Source organism: Rhincodon typus, chromosome 13 (assembly GCF_021869965.1).
Source record: "Rhincodon typus isolate 14 chromosome 13, sRhiTyp1.1, whole genome shotgun sequence".
NCBI lineage: Eukaryota > Metazoa > Chordata > Chondrichthyes > Orectolobiformes > Rhincodontidae > Rhincodon > Rhincodon typus.
The window spans coordinates 56929136-56946548 of NC_063344.1; the positions used below are offsets into that span (position 1 = coordinate 56929136).

Genomic DNA, 17413 nt, shown 5'->3' on the forward strand with positions numbered 1-17413 from the left:
CAATAAATTCACTGTCTGCCCTATAAGAAGTAGGCCATTATCAAAAGGTCCAATCAGTACAGAAGCTCTATTATCACCTCTCTGCATGCAGCTTCCTGCAGGGTAGGCGGGGATAAATGATTGACCTCTTGACACATGCAAGTATGGCTGGGGAGGGTGACAAGCTGAAATCCAATGATGGAAGATCCCACAATCTGGTTAAAAAAAAAAATTGGCCTTCAAAAGAGTAGTTAAACATCTCCAGTGGCAATGTTTTGCTGTGGAGGCCAGTGACAGTGTGTAGAGTCAGATTTCTTACGATATTCATGACCAATAACTAAACAACCACAACAATAACATCACTCTTAGAATTCTAAGTGGAGTGGATACAAGGGAAAATCTACATTTAAATTAAACAGAAAAAAAAAGCTTTCCTTGTAATGAATTATTTTTGATTAAAACACACACACACACACACCTTTGTGATTTTGCCCATTTCATAAATATCAGCTTTCTCATCCTCAAGTTCAGCAAAGGCTGTTTGAACCTTGGCAATGGTCTCGTCGTGGTTGTTGGTAGCACTTGGAAGTCCCTTAGGGAAGTAGAAGCGTGGAATGTTTATGGATACAGGAGTGCTGACAACAACTTTGTTTGAAGGGGGAGGACTGGGAGCAATATTTGTCACAGCAGGGGGTGGAGTTCCAGGTTTCTTTTCTTTATTGCTTTGGACCTGCAAAAACAAAACAGAACACGCAACATTAACTCTGTACTTGTTCTCTTCAAATGTTCCAATAGGCATTGTTTTACATTGTACATACATTATTTTGTATGCTTCTTTCATGTTTAATGGAAATCTGTATCAATGATATGGTATGAAGTCACATAGACAAGGAGGCTTTCCAAACTGACGGACAACATACAGCATAATGCAGTTGATCTAGCAGGAATAACAATGTTTTATTTAGAATTACACTTCATCCATTCACATTGTACATATGTTCAAATATTTATAAGTACTGCCTCTCTGAAGGAGTGGGCTCTTGCAGAGCAGTCTTTTTGTTAATTTTATTGGCTCAAAGTAAAATAGGTATAGGCCAGGTGGTTGTGAAAGAGATTTGGAGAGTTGCAAACGTTCCTGACCCTACGAACTCCTTTCCATTAATGGAGGCCTTTGGCTGACATATTTTCACTGCAGAGAGGTGGTGGGATGGAGGTCAGCCTATTGCCTATAGAGGTAGCCCAAGCAACAATGAAGACAGACTGGGGAGCAAGGCAAGAAGGCTAGAAGGACTGCCTTCAATCATTGGGGTACCAACTCAGTTGTAACCATGTTTGTCAGGCCTCACGTTACTCTCCCGTGCCCCCATATCTCAAATGTTCACTCCATGCTCCCTCAGAAATTCATCATGCACCTCATATCTCTTATCCTCCTTTCATGATGGTCATGCCCCATGAATCCTTTGTATACACTCTCTCAACATTCACCGTGAAGAGATAACCAGTCATAATGACACCATCTGGAAACTGTATCTACAGAAGTGGTCTTCTACACTCTTGCACGATCTTCTGATAGTGACATATGGGTCTTTACTATCTCTGGTTGGTAATAGTTAATATGCCCAAGAGTTAATGTAACTTGTGTACAGTTACTGAGTTGGAACAACATTTTGTTCTCAAAAACAGAAGTCTCTTCTGCTAAGATTTATTTGTTGTCTATTCTCTACCACAGATTGCTGAATTGCCCCTTAGATTAGCACAGGAAAGAGGATTGGTGTCAGTACACAACCCTAACCACAAGCCAGTGACATTATATTGTAACAAGATGACAGCAATGACCTTCTCATCATTGTTATAACATCAGTCACTTACTCACCTCACCCATCAATTTACTAACATACCTCATTCGTTGGTGCACTCCATCCTCCTCCCCACCTCAGGAGCACACGCACTTCAGCCAATCACCTTCCTCCCTGCCCACCTTCTGCCCTACCCACCTCATCCCTCCGCTTCCACTTACACATGTATACATTCACTCTGATCTATTCACTGATGTTCAGACAGGGCTTCTAAAGTTTTAGTTTCTTTTTAATTCACTGTGGGATGTGGGCTAGGCCAGCATTTATTTCCCATCCCTAATTGCCCTTGAGAAGATATTGGTGAGTTGCCATACTCAATACAAAGCTGCTAATACCATAAAACGGGAGTAATGTCCTGAATTCCCCTGACTGTACTCCACTCCCACAGAGTTCTCCAAGCTATGCAGTGCCTCTCAATTTTATGAAAGCTCAGCTTAGAAGACCCCGATAAAAATCCACAGCAGCGTCAAGTTGAGGGAATCTATGAGCACAGTGACAATCCGACGATGACTGGTCTCATATAGAAGCATAATGCAGCAACATGACAAAACTCACAATGAAAATGAAGTGACTACAAATCATTTCATCGCTTGTGTATTAATATCATTTCAGTGAAAGTGAGTCATTGCTGTTCTCCCTCTCTACCAAAAAGGTTTTGACATGCACCTTTCTAATTAAGACACTGTCACTTAAGCCATGGCTGTAGTATTTAGCAGGAAGTTGGGTGTAGATCCGAAGCTCAGAACAGCAGAGAATGCTGTTAAAGCATTCCAAAGATTGAAGATCTCGGGGACAACACGCTGCCGACGTCGGAAGCGGCTTTGGCAATGACACGTTTTCCTGTTTTGGACGTGCGGTGCTTGCATGAGTTTGTCAGAAAGTGAGAAATAAAGCCACTGAAAACCCTAGAGAGAGGCGGCCACAACTACAGTAAGTTCAGCCTGCGCTGCAAGCCAGTGTTCAGAAGGAACTGTGGACCCAACATCAGATTGTATCCAGGTTGGCTGGGCAGTCAGGAGAGGCACTTACCCAGGATAACATACGATACTGTACTTTACTAGGAACAAAGCTGCTGATCTTAGATTTTCACAGAAGAATGCGATACACTCCCTGTCATGAACATTCACAAGCACCCCCCACCCACTTTTGGGTAGTCCTACATTAGTTAAAGGAAAGGATTCTGCTCATTCATCATTAGAAACTGATGAGTGTAACAATAAAAGGGTGAAAAGTCACTCCCATATCCATAGTAAGGAGTCCCAAGACCCCATATAATAAAGGAATTTAACTTATCCGGGCACCATAAATCAGTGCCCACTGAGTAAAAGATAGCACAATAAAGTCCATAGATTCTCTTCAGACTTTAACCCTTTGAGAGCTTTAAAATACAGTCACGCACCTTTTTTCTTTCGTATAGCATCTGCAGAAATTACTTTCTGTAAATTCTGAATGACAGACATCGTGAAGAATAAGTAGAAAACTGCATAGAAACCATCGACAATCCTTGAAGTGAGCAGCCAACGTTGCAGCCTGGTGAGATCCTGGGAGCAGAAAATGCTGCTGTTGTCCTCAAAGGGTTAAAAATTTAAAACCAGGGCCACTGGACCAGGTACAAGACGAAAGCTGGCTGTAACTGTGCTGTGAGAGATTCGAGTTTGCAGTTTCCACAAGCATTACGACTAAGCGCTGTCTATCTCTCAGCACATTACTCACTGCTCCATTCATTGCCTAGGAAAGAGTGAACAAAGAAGCTGATACCCCCCTCCCTTTTCTCTCAGGACCCCAGTGTACCACAAAGATGCCTGCACTGAAATAAACTTATCTACATCTAGAAGTGTGCAACTACAAAAAAGAATTGGAATTAAACACGTGGCAACATTTACCAGGGAAAAAAAATACTAAGTGTCAAGCCGGCATTTTAGCATCCTTCTAACATTACTGTGGTCAGACTGCCTTTCCTCCCACAATCTGCAGCCTTTTAAAACTCCAGCTTGGCTTGTCTAACCACTATTGCTTAATTTAACTCATCTCCTTTGATGGAGTCTTGATCTGAGACTATAGCTGTCTAACATGTGCATATGAGACCATATATAAATGGTTACATGTTTGAAATGGGATATTTTAAACGATCCGCATTTCTCTGCAACCATTAAAACATTTAATTGTAAATCGTTAGCATGCGAGTGGTAATTTTTTTCTGGATTTTTTAAACCAATTTTGTGGTAAGATTTTCAAAACATTTAAAAGACAACTTTTCAAGTGCCCCTAAACAATGTTTCCCTTTGCTCAAAACGAAACTGAAGTTACCCTTTCCCCCTTCAATTTCATGGTTTGATGAACAAATTTAAAGTACATGTCTTCATTTCTGAACTGTGCAAATGAGGTTTTGATCTGTCCGTTCTAGGCCCTTTGGAAATTCACTGGCCCCTTGGAGATGGGATAGGATACATGAGAGCTGGAAAAATCACAACAAAATGTGCCGGATGGTAAGTCTGAGACGTTTGTGTACTGTGGCAGATTACAAAAGGTGTGAATGGCAGCTGCCCATTAACCAGAAGTGTATGGTCAAATAATCAGATGAACTGGCCTCTTAATGGTCATTTCATACAGCTGCTGGCATGGCCTCCTGCCGAGGGAGACCACCAGGTACACTGTGGTGGTCTCCTAGCAGGTTGCTGGGGACAAGCCTCCCTTTAATGCTGTGTAGTGGTCTACAGAGGGGATATCAACAGAAGGGGTTACCCTGTGGCTCCGACAGTGGGACTCACCCCTCAATGTGCCAGGGACAGTCTGTCTGGCTCCGGAGTGGCCTTTCAGGGATACCTGCCCTTTCCTGTCCCTTGCAGTCTCAGGAGCGGCCACCGACATTAATGGTGCTGCTGCTCTGCCAAACGTTGAGTTGGCAGTCCTAGCACAGGTATCTTAATGAGCCATCACCAGTAAAATACTTATACTCCGCTGTCCCATCATTTTCTTTCTTGGTCTCTGATCCCACATTTGGTCCCAGTGGCAGAGCTTATGGTATAATAAATCAGGGAGATCTTAACCCTGTTTCTGCCGGTTGCAACTTATAATGCTCTTATCGATCTTCCAGATGAGGCCTTAAATCAAGGTTCTTTTGCCTTCTCAGGAATTTAAAGGAACTGAAAACACAATCTCAAAGAATAGCAGAAGAGTTCTTCGAACTGCCTTTGCCAACATTTACATCTCATTCAACATTACTGTTGGTTAGTGTTATGTGTGGGGCCTAGCTATGCTCAAAATTGGCTGCTATCGGTCATAAATTGCAACAGTGACTACTCTTCAAATGTTTTTCATTGTCTGGAAAATGGTTCGGGATACCGTGAGGTTGTGAAAGGCACACATAAATGGAAATTACTTCTTTCCATTTGACAGAGAAATACCAAAATGTTAACACGGTTCTTCAACTTAAACATGTTGAATTCAACATGTATTTAATATATTTATAATGATAATGATTGTGCAGCCTCCACCTTTGCTGGTTCTTCCAGGACATACTCTTCATGGCTGATCCGACATTCCTCACATCCAATTTCCTGCCCTCTCTCTGTAACCCTCAATTCCCCAACTGAGTTCTAAGCCTAACAACCTTTATTTTAAAAAAACTGGAAGTGTGGGATTTTTGCCCATTATCCAAATGTTAGCAAGATTGCTGCCCATTGTCTGTTATTTATTAATTAGTTGACTTCATCATTTCTGACAGTATTGTAGAGCAAATGTGCATTTTCCTCTGTGGAAAATAGCTAATTGTGAAGGAACATACCACAGGAAGAATTCTCTTGTCTCGGCACTAAAATTCATAAATTCAAACCAATGAAGCCTAGCTAATTTCTGCTTTGAATATCGAATTGCAAGAGGTGGGAGAGGAGAACAGAAGAAGAAATAACATGTAGTTGTTAGTCTAACTCCTGTTTAAAAGGTGCTTCTTGGTTCAGGATAACAGTGAGCTGTCATCAGTTTAGGGTGTACAGCATGTTAATCTGTGATACTGCTTGTGACATGCTTATGAAAGAAGTAGACGAAAGGAGTTATTTTGTTTTGGGAAGCTCGGGCAGTCTCCCAAGCAGGAGTTCTATCCAGCCTGATTGGTGGTGGACAGAATTAATTCTCTCTCTGATAGCCAAACAACATTGGAGCAGACGATGAAGAGGTTTAACAACATGGTGTAGGCTGCCAAAATAGAACTGGCCAGCATTGCACTGCACTAGATCCAATAGATGGGCATATTTAGCATGGCAGGGCTTTTTCCTGTTCCTTGAATAAAGAATATTGTCTCCTCTCTCCAAGTTTCACATACAAGCCTGTACTCCATTAAGAATGCCATGCAGATTTGTACTGTCACAATTCTTCCTTTGAAAGTGAAGCCCATAAATCAATCTTGAACACTATCTGCATAATGCATGTTCATTTACTAGTACAAATGTTAGGCTGTAGAGTGGGAACTTGATCCTCATTTTATCAGTGCTCCTCTAACATCTTGATCCTCATTCCCCACATGCATTACCAGCAAGTGTATAATAAGACAGTAAACATAAACTGGAGGACAGCTTCCCATTTCTAAACCATTTGGGTATTTTCAAGTAGCCTCATGGGACCCAAATGTCTATTAAATAGATGAGGGGGATACTTTCTTGAGACCCAGGGACAAGACATCTATATCTTATTTTTGTTTCATTCCGCACATGCATTCATTTTCCCTGGTAGCATATAACATCCTGTCTTTTTACTAGTAAACCCAAGGGCCCTCTGCAGGTTCCATCAGTACTAGAAGTCATTATTGCACCACATCATATGTCATTCAGTCCTACTGCAGCAAGAATGAATTCAGCAATTGCCATTCCAGGGATTTTGATCATCTGTTTACTGGGTGAGAAACAGGAAGTGAACAGGAACAGGCAATAGTAGCTCATGTCCTTCCTCAGCTGCATGTGTTCAACTCAAACAACCTCCATTCAAAATGAGGAGCCATCAAACATTTTTGCTGTTATTGGGAACTGAGTCAAAGACAGGCATAGATCCACACCTTGCCATTCAATGCAAATTCTTTTAGGTTCTCTATCACAGTCATTGCTTCGAATTTGGACAAAAAAGTTCAATGTTTGAAATACAATTAGAAGTGCTGTATATTTCAAATGTTATATCTTATTGTAACATACCCAGAGCTGGATTTTAACACTCCTCCCACTGGCAGGTTTCAAGGTGGTGAAGGTACCTAAAATCCAGTGTGTAACCTGCTTGCCAGTGACCAACATGCTGTTGTCCTCATTACAATTTTCCCAGTCACGGGCCGAGAGTTGGGTTAAGCAGTGGCAGTAAATGCCCTTGCCGAGTCACTATCCTGACAGGTTTCCCTCCTTAACTGCACTGATTTAGAGTATTCCCTACAAGGTCTTAACCACTCACCTTTTCCTCCCACCATGTCTTCTCCAGGTCTAAACCACATCCCACTTGCCAAGGCATGCCAACTTGGCATCTGGCAAGACATTCAACCACTTACAATGCGATCTATCCAAATTCCAAAACTTCATGTATCATAATATTTGTTTAGATTACACACTTTTCACCACAATTTGAAATTCAAAACCTTTGAAGAAAAAGTAGTGAAACTTTTAGGAATGAAGATTCAAAATGTTCTTTGTCTAAGATACAGGTTAGATGCTGCAGCTTTCAAGAGATGAAATTTTTGAGTGGCTTCACGCAGAGAAATAACATCTACCATCTTGTCTTGGTGAAAGAAATTATTTAGGATTAAGCCACTGGTTTGGACTGCGAGATAGTTATTTTCCACCCAATTTTGCATCCTTTCCTGCAGAGGACTGCCTATACTTTGCTGAGCAGCACATCCTATTAATATGACCAAGCTCAGAAAATTAATCTTCAACAATGTTTGGTAGAAAACGGCAATCAATCAATAGGTATATTTAACTAAAGGAGTAAGGCAGGAAATAAAGAGCAGGCAGAGATCTGCCTTGATCTAATTGAATGGTGGAGCACAATTGTGGGGCTGAAAGGTTTTTTCTTACTTCTATGTCACAAGCTGTAGAATTATTTCATCATGCAGAAAACAAAATAAATTAAATGGAGAATGGCGGGGGGTGCCCGGTGTGGGATCTGAAATAAACAAGATAGGAAGTACAGAAAAGGCGGCACTAAATCAAAGCAATTGAAATGTCAGAGGAGAAAAATATCACATTGGAAAACCCAAAAAGAAAGAAAACAGAAATAGCAGTTGGAGCAAATACAGTACTACACTGACTAAAAATAGCAAGCAGCTGTAGAGAGATTAACAGGGAGGCTTTGTGACAATAAACAGTACATATTTCAGATAACAAATTCCTATATGTACTGTTATAAAGCCATGCTTTTTGTCAAAAATGCCTTTATATATTAATTGGCTGAAACCCTCTGATTGAGTTTTACAAGATTGAAGCTCCATTCTGGTCACTTAAAATAGCAGTTTCTGAGATGGCTCAACATTCTCATGATCGTACCTTACACATTTCAAAGACATTAAGTGGAATCAATTTGACTAGAAAGTTCCAGAAAAAAGAATTACTTTAAAAGGAATTGGGTCATCTCCTAACTCTTCAAAGAACATCTAATCACCTGGTGTTTTCACCTGGGTGGTGACTGTGTCTTAAATAAAAGCACCTCCGGAAATGAACTCTTGCCAAGAAAGAATTCACTCAGCTATAACCTTATCAAATTGAAACCACGGACTTGGAATTCACTAACCATAGTTATATTTGGGTGACTGGTCAGTTGGGGAGTGTGGATCATGTGATGAGCCAGCTAACCCACTTTTTTGTTTAAGAAGTTGATTTCCTCAGAACACAAATCAGAACAAAAGATCCAGAGAACAGATGTCCTCAAACCCTGTTTGCTATTTGACCATCCACACACCAAAAGCAGAGTTATTAAAAATAAACCCAGCAGCTGCTGTCTCTAGGAGAAAAGATAAATTGACCATCAACATTCTCAAACACAGGCCTCAATGCCGAGAGAACACTGAGTACTGCCTGGAACAATCCAGGTTCATCAATCTACAAGATTCTAACAAACCTACTTAATTTGTCCTCTTACTCTCCTTGCATGAGCATGTTTCTTTCATGTGTGTGTGTGCGGTTGTGTGTGCGCACGCGAACTTTGAGGGCATGTGTATGTGAAAGTCAGAGAGGTTTATTTAGACTTGAGGTTAATTGCAATAAATATTCTATCTTCTTTTTAAGAAAATCTAGGAAGAAATTTGACTCTGGGACCTTTACAGTCATAGCATGCAAACAGTTAAACAGCCACTGAATTAGCAAAAATATCTTTTGAAAAGTCCTGTTGTAGCCAAAGAGTAGGAAAAGAAGGGAGCCATCCTAGCTCTCCTCACCAGTTTGTAGCAGAAATAAAAGTTTGCAATAATCCCAGAGAATCATAGGGCTGCTCTCAAAAACAAGGGAGAAAGAATTGAAGATGTTGGGGAAAAGGTGATTTCATTAGCGGGGTTTCGCAGGATTTTTCCATTGATACCATTGAAAGAACTCACATACACTGTGCAGGTAGTAGCCTGTGTATGCTGCTTGCTCCAGGGAATCAGTGTAGTCTGTGTGGTGTTGTTTTAAAGCAGTATGACATGAATGAACCACATTCCTCCCTGCCCTCATTACACTTGTACTTGATATGCTAAGCATTTGTACGCAGAGTTATAAGAAAAGACCAGAAAAAAAACCTGAATGCAACAGGAAAAACACAGATCAGAATGTGAGAATGCTATGCTGTGAGTTTAATTTTCTTTTAATAAACAGAAAGCTTTAAAAGTATATACATTTACAAGATAAAAATACATTTGGGTGCCAAAGTGCATCCAGTCAGAAGAGTATCAATTTAAGGTCCATATTGAGAGATAACACTTACATGAGTATCTTCGTGTGGTTGCTCAAACGTTTGTAAGCAATAGTTTTGAATACAAGCTAAATCTACTCAGCCATCTTTACATCTACTGCATGATTTAACGTGATTGATAATAAATAACTCAACACTGATCACAAACTGCAATCAAACTTGGATTGGATATTTTCTAATCAATCTGTTTAGAGATGGTACTACACACTTCTGGAGAAGGTGGGACTTGAACTCAGGTCTCCTAATTCAGTGTTAGGATCACCACCAGTGTGCTATGAGAAGAACCCTCCAGATATTTTCTAATCAACATGTTCAGAGATGTTATGATGCATTTCTGGAGCAACCAGGATTTGAACCTAAGTTTTCTGGCTCAGAAGTGCCACTGTGCCACAAGAGACCCTAACAAACTTATTGCGTACGGCACCTGTGAGTGATATGGTCACAACTTAACTTATCATTGATTCTAAAGTTTTTTTTTTCATTGTTAAAAAATCTCTATGGACTTAAATTAGTTTACAGTTTTGGAGATGTGGTTCATTGATTTTTCCTTATCTTTTCTAAATGAGATTTACTTCTGAACTGCTGTTTATTAACTTGAAAAACCATTGAAACTTTTCTCTTTAACCTTCCGTGCTGTGCAGTACTGTCTCTGATCAGCCACGGAACTGGAGCTGTCCTCCCACTGGCACAGTAATATACAATAGTATCACTAAGAGCCTGGCTTCTTTCACTTGCTATGTTTGAACAGAAATTTAAATAGAAAGACACTTTGGAAAGAAGCAGGATCATTCAGCTCTTATTGTCCATTTAATTCTTCTAATATGTTGCTCTACAGCTTTTTACTGGACTGAAATGTCCATGATTTTTAAGAAGAAAATTAACTCACATTACACAATGCTGAATGAAGAGACCTCTATAATGAACAATATTCTCCATTAATTCCATATAACTCACTCATTCTCCTGCACAGTTCAAAAATGTCTGTAAAAATCCAAATTAATGCAAAATAACAGGGCAGTAGACATCCTGGATTAAACCACTTGCTATTCTTGTCATGACAGGGCTGACCTGATTTCTTGGACTGCACGACTGCAATATGATATAGTATGAGCCTTCCCTATTTGTTACATATCATTAACAAATATCACAAAGACTGTGTTCTTGTTGAGACAGATGTCTTCAAGTTTATTAACCACACTAACTATTTACATTTCATTGCTATCTCAGACTTACACATAGTTTGGGTTCTATGCTGGTTACTGTTATTGTGATTACTGCTACAACAAAAATATTGATTCTGAAGGGGAGGCAGGTACCTTATACTGGAAGGCCAAACGTTGTGATGTCAATTAACTGTCTTGAAGATACCTGTCTGGTTTGAAATCTATGTAAAAATATAACCTCCCCACTTTCCCATTAAAGAATGGAACCCTTGGCCGATAAACAGCTATAAGGATACATACAGATTCATTACCTTTACACATGAAGCTAACACTTTGGTGGATGTATGACACAAACAATTCTAATCTTCATCCAATGTATCATGACTTGACTCTGCAGTGTGCTGTCTGTCATCACAGATGGACGTGTGTCATTTACTATAATTGTGTGGCTGACATCTGGAACTAATATTACGTTTTCAGTATCTGAGTCTTCATCCTTTTTGATTGTTGGTTGATTATATGCAGTTCAGATATGTCATTTATTTGTTTGCAGGGCTTGATCATTGCTCATAACAACTACCTGTGATCTAGTCTGGACACAACACAGTAGCATTTTGCAGTTTGACTCCCTACTTTTCCCTTCATTGAAATCCTGTCAAAGTTCCAGTTATATAAAAGAAATATTTATGTCATGCATCAACAAATACCTAATAAGGGGAAAAGCAGGTAGTCAAATTCTTAATTGCTTTGAGTAATGAAGGATTTAAAAGTAATTCCTCAGGAATTTCAAAGATCCTGACAAAATTCCCCAGCTTTTAGAAGACCAGCTTAAAGTTTGGGACAACTTCAGTAGATACAGGTTTGTGGTCACAGCTGCTTTCAGCTTTTTGAACCAAACAGCTGCCACTAACTAGCTGTCACTATTAACTTCCATCATTATATGTTTTCTTGGGTATAACATTATTGCCAGTTTCACATGATTTCAGCATTCATTTTGCCTTAGCCCTTGTAACATATATACATGAAGACTTGTTGAGGCAGATATCTTGAAGTTTATTAACACCACTAACTATTTACAATGTTATAAAATAGCAGTCTTGCGATTAGTCTGGGTCATATGCTTACTGCTGTTACTATGATCACTGATAGTAATAACATTTGTGGCAGAACCATTTCGCTGCTTTTCATCGTTCCGTATTCTTTTCTTTTTTTGACTGCAGTCTGCAGTTCTTCAACCTAGAATTCAAATAGCTCTTTTTGATTTTCCCAATCAATGCACTATTACCATAGTATCTATACCATACCCCCATGGCTGTGAATGAGAAAACACTTGTCTCCATTGGTATTGCTCAAACCACTTTAAAGAGCTGTAATAAAACTGTGTCTGATCCAAGAGTGCTTTCAGATGCACAGGGTATAATGGGGTGCCATGGTTGTACAAACGAAACTCTCTATCTGAAATAGAATCTGAAGCTGTTCTCACTTCAAAGTTGAGCTTGCTATGTATCTTTAATCCTTAACTTTATATAAAGGATTATTTATTTACAGCATGTATTATTATCTCTCTCTCATCCAATTATTGTGTTGTACTAGTTGCTATCTGCAGCTGAGATCACTGGTATATGATCAGGGCTAATACAACTCAAATTCCCCTCGGGCAGGGTAGGGTGGTTAAGTGATGCTGCTGTTTCCAATAAAACCTCCTCAGGTGAATGATCACTATGATGACAGAATTCATTGAATGTACTTCCACCCTCCATAATAATCCAGCAAGGTCTGTTTTATAGGGAATTAACTCTGAGTAATAATTGTGCCAATCAGTATCAAAGTCGTTATAGTGAGCAGAATTAAATCACAAGGGAGTTTAAAAATGTTTTACAGTATCCCTTGACATAATCTTGCTCTGTTCCATGGTCAGGTTCAGTAACTCCTTCCAGGAGTCACCTTGTTTCTTCACATGTTGTTGAGTTCATAAGCTAATTTTTACCATTTAGGGAAAGGAGGAATCTAGAAGAGGTCAGTGTAACTTTATCATATTGTTGATCTATGCAAGGATTGCAATCATGTTTTGCAGTGTTATGATCATATTTCAATTTGAATTGTATCATTGACCAATGTGTTCCAAAGAACACTTGGAAAGCATTCCAATAATTTTCCATTTAAGTCAACCATCATTTAACACTTACGATTACACGCTGAGAATAAACAGGTTGTAAATTAACAAGAGGAATTTGGTTTTTAATGAATGAGAAGTAACTAAAAGTTAGTAAATACTTAATTTGTCATTCAGGTAGAAGTGGATGAGAATATACAGATCACAGTGTACTGCATTGATACTGAACCTGGTTGTACGAAAATTATCTGCTAATTTATCATAGCCATTAATGCATTTATAAATAAACAGGATTATGCTTTTGTTGAAATAAATTAATTAATTTTATCCAGCTGTGTAAATATGTTCACTTATTAATGTTTACGAGCACTGTTTCAATGTCATATTTGATGACAATCATTGTTAGAGCCTGTTGCTTTCAGCCCTGTTTGTCCATGAGCCAGTTCCTGGGACTCAGATCTCTGAATGTACTTCCTTAAATAATTAGCAAACCTGCATGGACCTGTGACTTGCATAAGGGAATAGGTAACAGATTAAACATAATTTAAAACTTCTGTCTCTGAACATAACATCACTTGTGATGCAGCTATATAGAAAATGACATGGTACTTAACCTAATTAAGTCATACAGAATGGAAGGTTTGATCATTGGTCTGTATGGCATCAGCTGCATTCAACGTACACCACAAGACCTTAGATACAGGAGCAGAATTGGGCCATTCAGCCTGTTAGGTCAACTCTGCCATTCGATCATGGCTGATATATTTCTCAATTCCATTCTCCTGCCTTCTCCCGTAAGCTTTGATCCCCTTCACTAATCCAAAAACCAGTCCATCGCTGTCTTAAATGCACTCAGTGACTTGGCTTCCAAGCATTCTGTGGCAATGAGTTCCATAGATTCACCACCCTCTGGCTGAAGAAATTCCTCATCTCCATTCTAATGGGTCATGCCTTCACTCTAAGGCTGTGCTCTCGGATCCTAGTCTTTCCTACTAGTGGAAACATCTTCTCCATATCCAGTCTCTCTAGACCTCTCAGTATTCTGTAAATTTCAATGATATCCCCTTCATCCTTCTAAACTCCATTGAGTACAGAGCCAGAGTCCTCAACTGGTCCTCATATGACAAGCCCTTCTACTCCGGGATCATTCTTGTAAACCTCCCCCGGACCCCAACCAAGGCCAGCACATTCTTCCTTAGATAGGAGCCAACTCATCCTTCCTTAGGTAGGAGCCAACACATCCTTCCTTGAATAGGGGCACAAAACTGCTCACAATATTCCAAATGCAGTCCGACCAGAGCTTTATACAGCGTCAGCAATACATCCCAACACTGACTCCTGCAGAACTCCAGGAGTCACTGGCTTTCATTCGAAAGTGCCCCTTTCATCCCCACTCTCTGCCTGCTACCAGTCAGCCAATCCTCTATCCATGCAAATGTCTTGCCCCTAATACCATGGGCACTTATCTTATTTAGCAGCCTCCCATAAAGCACCTTGTCAAAGGCCTTCTGGAAATCAAAGTAGATAATGTTCACTGGCTCTCCTTTGTCTAACTTGCTCATTACATCCTCAAAAGAATTCTAACAGATTTGTCAGGCATGACCTCCCCCTTGATGAAGCTGAGATGACTCAGTCCCATTTTACCATGCACTTCCAAGTACTCCACAATCTCCTCCTTAACAAAGGTCTCTAAAATCTTACCAACAATTGAGGTCAGCCTAACTGGCCTATAAATTCCTATCTTCTGTCTCCTTCCCTTCTTAAACAGGGATGTTACATTTGCTGTTTTCCAGTCCTCTGGGATCGTCCTTGACTGGAGTGACTCCTGAAAGATCACCACCAATGCTTCTACAATCTCCTCAGCTATCTCCTTCAAAATCCTGGAGTATAGTCCATCCAGTCCAGGTGATTTATCCACCTTCAGACCTTTCAGCTTCCCTAGCAACTTCTCCTTGGTGTTGGCCACTACACTTACCTCTGCCTCTGGAGTCTCTTGAAATTCTGGCATATTACTAGTGTCTTTCACCATGAATACTGATGCGATATACTGATTCAGTTTCTCCCTCATTTTTTTTTATTCCCCATCACTATTTCACCAGCCTCATTCTCCAGCGGTCCAGTTACCACTCTTGCCTGTCTCTTACCCTTTATGTATCTAGAACTCTTGCAATTTCTTTATATTACTAGCTGCCTTACCCTCATATTTCACCTTCCCCCTGCCTTATTGCTCCTTTAGCCTGTTCTGCTGATTTTTAAAGGGTTCACAATCTCCTGGCTTCCCGCTAAACTTCACCATTATGGAGGACTGCAATTGTCTTCGATGTTTCATGCAGTAGTTACAGGTGAGGTGAAAAATCAGTTAAGGTAACGTGTGTGTGGCTGTGTATGAATGTATCAGTGTATGACAGTGTCTGATATGGGGTGGCACGGTGGTGCAGTGGTTAGCACTGCGGCCTCACAGCACCAAGGATCTGGGTTCGATTCTCCCTGTGTCTGCGTGGGTTTTCTTGGGTGCTCTGTTTTCCTCCCACAATCCAAATATGTGCAGGTTATGTGGATTGGCCACGCTAAATTGTCCGTGGTGTTCAGGCTAGGTGGATTAGCCATGGGAAATAGAGGGTTATGAGGATAGGGTGTGTCTGGGTGGGATGTTCTTTGAGGGTTGGTGCTGATTCCATGGGCCAAATGGCCTAATTTCACATTGTAGGGATTCTGCAAAACACTCCTTGATCAAATACTGATTTGTTTTAGGTGTTACAACTGTAATGTCAATTACCCATTATAGAATCATGGAATGGCTAACCCCAACCCCCAATCTGTATTTCTCGTGGCTTACCCACCCAGCCTACACATCCCTGGATACTTTGGGAAATCACCCAGCCTGCACATCCCTGGATACCTTGGAAAATTTAGTATGGCTAATCCACCTAACCTGCACCATGCAGATACACTGTCACAGGGAGAATGGCAAACTGCACACAGCATTTACCCAGCATGGAGGCAAAGGGCGATAACTTATAGTTTTGGGTTGGGCGAGGTGTAAAAATTTGAAGAGACTGATTCCGACTCCAATTTTCAACTTTATCATATCATAGAAACCCTCTAGTATGAAAACAGGCCCTTCAGCCCAACAAGTCCACACTGACCCTCAGAGCATCCCATCCAGACCCATCCCCCTATACCCTACCTAATCTACACATCCTGAACACTATGGGCAATTTAGCATGGCCAATCCACCTAACCTGCACATCTTTGGACTGTGGGAGGAAACTGGAGCACCCAGAGGAAACCAACGCAGACACGGGGAGAATGTGCAAACTCCACACAGACATTCACCTGAGGATGGAATCAAACCCGGGTCCCTGGTGCTGTGAGGCAGCATGGCTAACCACTGAGCCACCATGCGACCCCACTAATTTGGGACAAAACTTATAATCATTTGAATACATGTGGATTCATTAGCTAAAGTAAGCAAAGAGTTGTTTAAGGCAGAATGTGTTTACTTAACTTGATTGAAGTGTGAAATAACTGCACAGAGGCTGGTATCCTGTCACCAAGTCACCCTTTATTTACCTGTACACAGTACATTGGCTGTGGTCAGTGAGCTCAGAGTCAGCTCCCTGGACTAAGGAGATTCTAAATCTCCTGTTTATATTGGTCAGCCAGGCCTTTCCTGATTGGCCCAGGTTAACAATCCCAATCAAGGATCTTGTAGTCAACAAGGTCCACCTGGTTCCAATTACTGCATCCATTTCCCCCTCTATGTGGTCTGTGGGCCTGGTCTTTCTCTTGTAGATTTTTCTGCAACATTTTCGCCCCAGTTGCAGTTTGTCTGATTCAGACTCTCACAGGGGTGGTGTTTACCCGACTATAGCCTGTCTCTTGCATCCAGAGCATCCCGGGAGAGTTTCCTCCTCTTCTTCCAATAGCATCCATCTCGGACTCCGAAGTTGCCTCGACACTAGAGGAAGGGGGAGAACGTACGGTTTCTGATAGGCCTTCTGGCTGTTCTGAGGTGCCAGGTATGTTTTGTTCCTGTCCTGTTTGTGAGGTAGCAGCTTTCATGTGATCCATGTGTTTGTTTAGGACTGTATCATCTACCTGAACTTTGTAAGTCATTGGACCTGACCTCTGTACCCATACAGAGCCATTCCCATAGTTCGGGCGCCCTCCCCCCCACGGTCTAGGAAAATCAAGTTTAACCTGGTGCGGAGTCTTATTCCCATCAGCAACTCTACTGGAGCTATTCCTGTTGTTGTGTGTGGGGTGGTCCTATAATCGAACAGGAACTGGGACAGTTTGGTATTGAGTGGCGCTGTAGGCTGCTTCTTTAAGCCCACCTTCAAAGTTTGGACCATTCTTTCTGCCAGACCACTGGACGATGGGTGTTG

General features: G+C 40.8%; 1 protein-coding gene across 3 annotated transcripts in view; it reads right to left on the reverse strand.

Moving 5' to 3' along the window:
* ppp2r3a (protein phosphatase 2, regulatory subunit B'', alpha) overlaps positions 1 to 17413 on the reverse strand; it is a 303231-nt gene that overhangs the window by 60542 nt on the left and 225276 nt on the right. For 2 of the 3 annotated variants that reach the window (XM_048604830.1, XM_048604829.1), the window contains one exon: positions 458 to 709. In XM_048604830.1, coding sequence (XP_048460787.1) covers positions 458 to 709 — 252 coding nt within the window. Of the gene's footprint in view, positions 1 to 457; positions 710 to 3234; positions 3526 to 17413 lie in introns of those variants that run through there. The other variant, XM_048604831.1, reaches the window with a different exon arrangement.